The sequence below is a fragment of the Cynoglossus semilaevis genome, chromosome 2, assembly GCF_000523025.1.
Source record: "Cynoglossus semilaevis isolate Cse_v1.0 chromosome 2, Cse_v1.0, whole genome shotgun sequence".
NCBI lineage: Eukaryota > Metazoa > Chordata > Actinopteri > Pleuronectiformes > Cynoglossidae > Cynoglossus > Cynoglossus semilaevis.
The window spans coordinates 17,324,705-17,332,090 of NC_024308.1; the positions used below are offsets into that span (position 1 = coordinate 17,324,705).

At 39.2% G+C, this 7,386-nt stretch overlaps 1 protein-coding gene across 1 annotated transcript in view; it reads left to right on the forward strand.

Annotated features, from left to right (window-relative positions):
• Positions 1-7,386, forward strand: part of usp24 (ubiquitin specific peptidase 24) — a 31,035-nt gene that overhangs the window by 9,031 nt on the left and 14,618 nt on the right. The window contains exons 16-35 of the mRNA XM_025064790.1: positions 7-99; positions 849-941; positions 1,700-1,807; positions 1,898-2,047; positions 2,652-2,783; positions 3,039-3,150; positions 3,240-3,316; positions 3,643-3,783; positions 4,256-4,309; positions 4,387-4,502; positions 4,633-4,699; positions 4,860-4,970; positions 5,055-5,153; positions 5,412-5,585; positions 5,681-5,766; positions 5,875-5,983; positions 6,064-6,219; positions 6,305-6,402; positions 7,038-7,133; positions 7,223-7,384. Coding sequence (XP_024920558.1) covers positions 7-99; positions 849-941; positions 1,700-1,807; positions 1,898-2,047; positions 2,652-2,783; positions 3,039-3,150; positions 3,240-3,316; positions 3,643-3,783; positions 4,256-4,309; positions 4,387-4,502; positions 4,633-4,699; positions 4,860-4,970; positions 5,055-5,153; positions 5,412-5,585; positions 5,681-5,766; positions 5,875-5,983; positions 6,064-6,219; positions 6,305-6,402; positions 7,038-7,133; positions 7,223-7,384 — 2,234 coding nt within the window. The remainder of the gene's footprint in view (positions 1-6; positions 100-848; positions 942-1,699; positions 1,808-1,897; positions 2,048-2,651; positions 2,784-3,038; positions 3,151-3,239; positions 3,317-3,642; positions 3,784-4,255; positions 4,310-4,386; positions 4,503-4,632; positions 4,700-4,859; positions 4,971-5,054; positions 5,154-5,411; positions 5,586-5,680; positions 5,767-5,874; positions 5,984-6,063; positions 6,220-6,304; positions 6,403-7,037; positions 7,134-7,222; positions 7,385-7,386) is intronic.

Consider the following 7,386-nt stretch of genomic DNA (forward strand, 5'->3'; position numbering starts at 1 on the left):
GCGTTGGTTGAACACCTGGGGATTCTGAGTGATGCTTATGCTGTTAAAGAGACTGTGAAACGCAGCTACATCATTAAATGTATTGAAGACATTAAGAAGGTGAGACACACCTTTCCCTGTCACTTCTGTTTTCATCACATACATGTAAACCTAGACACTAGTAACAAATCATTAGTTTTATGATGTGCATCCTGCTGCAACTGAGATTTTAAAACCATGTAGTTCTGGAAAACTAAATGACAGTAACTAAATGCAGAACATTGACATATGGAGAACATATGGAGGAAGGATATTATGGTATTATATTATAATATTATTCCTTTTACATTTGCTTTATTAGTATTTTTTTGGTTTATATATGTGTGTATATATATATATATGTGTGTGTATATATACATATATTTATTTATTTATTTTTAACTATTGTGAGTGCGGGCCAAAGTGGGAGGGGCCTGCACCCTTAGACTCACTCTGAATACCACCTGTACTTCTAAACATTTCTTATAAATGTCCTATTATTCAGTGTCCTCAATGAATCAGTAAGGCCTGTGTTAAACAATAGATACAGACTGGTGTTTTAGTGTCAAAAAGTTCAGATGAGACAGTTTTTATAATGTGTTGATTAATAGTAATATGGTCTGTGATAAATAATGACTAATATTTCTGTGAACAAAGAAAGTTTGCTCTCTGCTCACTGGCCCTCAGGGTGAACCAGCTGTTATGCTGTGGACCAAGTGTCTGCTGTGAAGATTGTCTGCATGTTTTTTTGTTTTGTTTTTTTGGCCCTAACTAAATAAAATATACAGTACTTTAATTTGCCTCATCCACAATAAGATGTGTGTCTCTAGACTCACACTCAGGAGGACAGTAAAGGCAGCGACACACAAAGCTCATTTCTTACTGGCACTTGGGGCAAGAAGAAATCTAGCACTTTGACCAAAGTAAGATGAAAGTCATTTCTCAATTCCATTCACCGATCTGTGTCCAATCTCACTGCTGCGCGCCTGCCAACCAACCAATCACTGAGGAGGGCTTCACAACCAAGGGTTTTCATTGGTCACACAGGTTGATAATTTCACACACACGATTGTAACATGAGGTAGAGTAACCAGGTGTGTTAACTTTCTGCTTTGGCACTGACTAATGATTTGCAGAGTGGTGTTGATTTTTGGGTGAGAGAAGAACAAGTTTTGGTGGAAGTACTAGTCTGGTTTATTAAAGGTTCTGTGTGCTGGGTTTAAGGGGATCATCATGTGAAGTTTGCTTTTTTGTTTGTTTGTTTTTTGGTCACCCCGTGGTGAATTTTATCTTATCATGGGGTACAATAACACTGATAAATAAAGTATGATTCCTAAAGACAAAAAGGAGTCAGAGAACTAGTGTTAACTGATCACACTGTGCAGTTTCAGAGATAGATACCAGTAAATCCTTCACACTGAACCTTTATGTTTAAACAACTAATCAGAATCAGGGATACACTGATTTGATTATTTGAGACAATGATTTATTTTCTTACATGTTGCCAAATTGCTAACATCCCAGACTCTGATTTTTTTTGAATATGTTATGTGCTTTTTATACTGAACTGTTGGGTCTGTGATTACTGACCAACACAAGAGATCAACTTTTGAAGTTTTTTTTGTGCCCTGTCTACATCAGATTTACCTGTGTGTTTGTGTGAATGTACGTGTGTTAACAGGCCTCACAGCAGAGCACTCCTCAGGCGGTCTGGGTCGTCCCTGCTCTCCGTCAGCTGCACGAGATCACTCGCTCTTTCATCAAGCAGACCTACCAGAAACAAGACAAGGTGAAACATTGGCCTAAAGCTGTCAGTTAAAAGCATCAGTGGGATATTTCAGTACTAACTCCTCTGTCTGAACCCTTCTCCCCCCTACAGAGCATCATTCAGGACCTGAAGAAGAACTTTGAGATTGTTAAACTCATAACAGGGTCTCTTGTGTGCTGCCACCGTCTTGCCGTCACTGCTGCAGGAAGTAATGGACTCTCAGGGTCTACCCTGGTGGATGGACGATACACCTACCAAGAGGTTTGAACGATTTTTTTCTTTTTTAATGGTCATCATTACTGTACAGCAGTGTTTCCCAAATGTTTTTGAAGCACGGCACATTTATAACATCAAGATAAACTCCACGGCACACCGCAAAATATATCACAAAAAGTAAATGTAATGAAATATAATAATATTCTGGTTTAGATTTACTAAAAATGTAATCCTGTTTAGTTGAAGACAATGCTAATATAGATATACTGGATGGAATTGAAGAAAGACACTCACAAAGATCTTCTTCAACAGCTCTGATTTTCTTTTTTCTTGATCATTTTCATCTGCTGCCAGGATTTAATTGCTCTGCTTGTCACGCATTGACGAACAAAGACAAATTATTTGCAATAAATAAATAATAGTTTTGGGACTGATTAAGTGACATTGGATAATTTTCGTTTCTAATCTTCAACACCACACTAATGTGCCACGTCATGCACATGCAGATATTTTAGATACCACCAGAGCTAAGTGATGGATCTAAACCTCATACTTACTGTTCATACTCTTTATATTTGAAGGTAACTGTATAAAAATAAACAGCACAGTATTTGATAAACACTAAAGATGTTCCACTTTCTTTTTTTAGTATCTGGACAGCCACCTGCGCTTCCTGGCCTTCTTCCTCCAGGAGGCCAGTCTCTACCTGGTCTGGAACAGAGCCAAAGAACTCTGGGAGTGTCTGGTGTCAGGGCCTGATGTCTGTGAACTGGATCGTGAGGTATAAGCTTGTCGTTTACAATTAAGTGTTTGCCTTAATGTCGGCAGGAAAAAAGTGCCAACTCTTGTAACTTTGGTTAACAAAGAACCACAGGCTGTGAAGGAGCAGTTTTGGGGTTTAGAAATTGTGTGTAGTTCCAAGTGTCTGCTTACCTAATGTTAAACTCCACACTAGTCTTAAATTAATGTGTGTAGACAATCCAAAAATGTTTGCTTTTTTATTAAGAGTGTCAAAACCATGTTTCAATGTGTGCAGATGTGTTTTGAGTGGTTCACTAAAGGACAACATGACCTGGAGAGTGATGTTCAGCAGCAACTCTTCAAGGAGAAAATCTTAAAACTGGAGCCCTATGAGATCACCATGAATGGTCAGGAACCCTGCAAGTTATTAATCAACAGACTTTTCCTACTGCTTTATAACCATTGATGCATTGTTTTTATTCTGTATTGTCTGCAGGTTTTAATCTGTTCAAGACTTTCTTTGAGAATGTTAATCTCTGTGATCATCGCCTAAAACGCCAAGGAACTCAGCTGGTCAGTCTTCACATGCATGATTCTCAACATCAGGGTCATTATGTTGACCTTAAACTTAACCTAAAATGAATGCTTTACCTTTTTACTACTCTTAATGCACAAAATATCATAACAACTTGTTAAATGTCTTGTTTAAACCTAAAATGCGGTTTCCAAAATTGTTCTGATCACATTTTGGATCTTTAGCTGCATTGTGTGATATTTTTGAAAGCCTTTGCAAAAGCCTGATTGGCCACATGTAGCTGTGGTTTGATACTTTGTTTTCTCTCTACACTACATCTCAAACCTGCCTTGTATGTTCAGTGAATTTTCTTGTCTGATTTCAGTGTGTGGAGCGCCTTGACTTAGCAGGGATGGATTTTATTTGGCGTATCGCCATGGAAACCCCTGATGAAGAAATAGCCAATGAAGCAATCCAACTCATCATCACTTACAGCTACACTAACCTCAATCCCAAAATGAAGAAGGTCAGTGTTTAAAGGCCTGCTTTTTACAGTGACATAAATAGACTGTATTATTACAGAAATACATCAAATTTAAGGGTGTGTCAAACTTCAGTAAAGTTTTAAAATGACCACAGCTACAGGCCAATATAAAGATATTCAGTAATAAGTTTTTCCATATTTTTGGTAGAATTTAAGTTGTACTTTTACACCTTTTTGGGCATTTTTCTATAATAGTATTTCCATTATTTGTTTTAGTCACAAATAAAAACACGTGAAACACTGCTGTTATTTGTCCTTCTGATCCAGCTACAGAATTTGTTTTTCTTTTCAAATATACGAATGACAATTTTCTTTTGATTAATCATGATGAATAACAGTTGTGATAAATCCGCAGCTGCCCAGTGATTGATCCGATCAAAATTTGAATCAGTTGACAAATTAACAGGGTTCCTCCTACTTCAGCTTGAAATGACTTGTAATTTTTCCACTGCAGGATTCAGTATCTTTGCACAAGAAGTTCATTGCAGATTGTTACAAGAGACTTGAGGTGAGCAGTAAAATAGTTCACAGAAAATTTCTGAAAATCAAAATGGTGAAAAACAAATAACACTTTTATCTTTACAGGCAGCCAGTTCAGCCCTCGGTGGGCCAACTCTGACCCACGCAGTTACTAGAGCAACTAAGATGCTGACGGCCACTGCCATGCCGACAGTGGCCACATCTGTACAATCACCATCCAGGTACAGAGGGGGGTTTGGGTAAGAGCATGGTTATTAGATCTCATTAAACGTGTGTCTTTGTGTCGTGTCATTTTTGTAAGTACAAGTCTAAATCTACGATTTAATTCCAGTTTTGTATTTTCATCTCCAGGTCTACTAAGCTGGTAATAATTGAAAGACTGCTGCTATTGGCTGAACGCTACGTCATCACTATAGAGGTAAAGCACGCACTGTTCTCTCACAGGGTCGCTTTATTTGACAGAGCTTGTGTTTTTGTCAATATGATAATTTGTGGTGCCTTATCTCAGAACATCTATGGAGATCACAGAAAAATAAACAGTTTTTTGTGGGTTTTTTTTTTTTTTGTTGTTTTTCTAGGACATGTACTCAGTTCCTCGTACTATTCTACCTCATGGAGCTTCTTTTAATGGACACCCCGTTACTCTTCACATCACCTATGAGTCAACCAAAGACACTTTTACCATAGAGGTATAGTTTTTAGTCTGTTAAACCCAAGACCTGTACAGTCACATCCTTTAACTTTGTGTGTGTGTGTGTGTGTGTATCCTGCAGACCCACAGTAATGAGACAATAGGAAGTATCCGGTGGAAGATAGCAGAGCACTTAAGCTGTCCAGTGGATAATGTCCAGATCTTTGCCAATGACAGTGTGGTGAGTCTTCATTCATCTAAATGTGCTAACAATATTGTCTGTTTTTTTATTATTTTGTTAATTATATTTTATCTCCTTCCCTCATCAAAGTATTTTCCTCCTCTCGATCATGTGTTTCCCCTGAACCCAGCACATAACAACAAAATACAAATCACTGCACAGCTAATTATTTTGTGTAGCAGGGGAAACACAGTCTTCAACTACCTTCATCCCTGTTTTTGTTTTTTTCTTTCACTCCATCCCTCCACTCTCTATTAGTTGACCATGAATCGTGACCAGAAGCTGCTGTCGCAGCTCGGCTTCAGTGATGAGCAGAGTCTGACTGTGAAAAGCTCAGGAACTGGAACGCCTTCTGGCAGCTCAGAATCTTCTGCCTCAGCCTCAAGCAGCTCCAGCTCGGCTGTCTTCAACTCAGCCTATGCCTTGGAACAGGTAACATCCCAGACATGGGCTACTTCAGTTATGTGGAGACACTCAGATGTTAACATTGGCTTTATGCACCCTTATCATACTTTGTGTGTCTGCAGGAAAAGGCCCTCCCTGGTGTGGTGATGGCTTTGGTGTGTAATGTCTTTGAGATGCTGTACCAGTTGGCCAATCTTGATGAAACCAGGTGAGAATGACAGATTGAGGTTTGTTTTTGAAGACTTTGCTATTTCAGTATTAAGTTCAGTTTAAGACCTGAGTGTATGTTTTTTTGTTTGTTTGTTTTTTACTTTAGGATTACACTTCGTGTAAGGAAGCTGCTTTTGCTCATCCCGACTGACCCAGAAGTGCAGGATGCCCTAGACAACTTTGTTCCTAAGGAATCGAGTGTCTGGAGCCACCAGGTATCTCAGGTGTTCTGTTGGGATTTTATGTCTAAATAATTCTTCCAGCTGATGAATCTCTGGTTTTCTACTGTTTTCAGAAGACTCTGTTCACCCTCGGAGTGGGAACAGGCTCACGCTCTCCATCAATGACTTCCAAACAACAGCACCAGCCCAGTGCTGCATCCATTTTAGAGTCTCTCTTTAGGTCCTCAGCACCTGGCATGTCCACCTTCAGAGTGCTCTACAATTTAGAGGTATGTCCACAAGTAGACATGCTGTTAACCAACCACATACAGAAATGGAATCTGTACTTGAACAGCTACCTTTTGTGTCTGATAGGTGCTGAGCTCGAAGCTCATGCCCACATCTGATGATGAGATGGCCAAAACCAGTAGCAAGTCTTTCTGTGAGAATTTCCTAAAAGCTGGGGGACTGAGGTAACGTTGCCATGGGAGCTATCAGCCTTGACACGCTAAAATGTTTAATAGATTTATAATAACTTTCAGAGGAACTGTACAACTTTTAAAAAACATTAAGTGGGTGTGTATATTCTGTATAATCCTCTTTTTGTAGCCTTTTTAAAGGTATTTTTAACAAATGTAGACCAGGGGCTAATTTTAACTGACATTAAAGGTTTTTCCAGCCATTGTCACTTGGAGGCACTTTATTAATAGGTTTAACTTTTAGTGCTATCCATAGAAGCTGCCCTGGTAGGGTCACAATTGAGGCCAGGTGCCCTCTCTTAAAAAATGTCACGCAGCTTGGTTGTACTGCAGAGCAAGTATGGCCATCAAGAGCAGCAACAGCAGCACCGCAGACTATAATCCAAATGTTTTCTTCCCCCTTCATGCCTTCTGCAGTTTATTGTTGCTAAGAATGACATGCTGCTTTTCTACGTTTGATTTAAATACTTAAAAGGCTGCAGAAAAGGAGCGTATAGTAAATGTGTATGCTAACCTTTTGTATAGTAAAGAAGATGATATTAAACATAGCTGTTAAATTAATGCATTTCCTGTTTCTGTGATTTTATGTTTCTAATGGTGTCACTGGTGTTCCGGTCTTTCCTCTGTAGTCTGGTCGTAAATGTGATGCAGAGGGATTCAATCCCATCAGAGGTTGACTATGAGACCAGACAAGGAGTCTACTCTATCTGTCTTCAGTTAGCCAGGTTCATATTTCCTTATTAATACACACTTCAGCTTTTTTTAAGTGTATTTCACAGGGACGACTCTGATAATTAATGGGTTCCATTTGCAGGTTCCTTCTGGTTGGTCAGAGCATGCCTGCAACACTCGACGATGATGTCATCAGAGACGGTGATGCCCTGTCGTCCCGTCCGTTTCGTAACGCAAGTAGAAGTGGTCGGCAGCTATCTCTTTGTGGAACTCCAGAAAAGTCCTCATACAGACAGATGTCTCTGT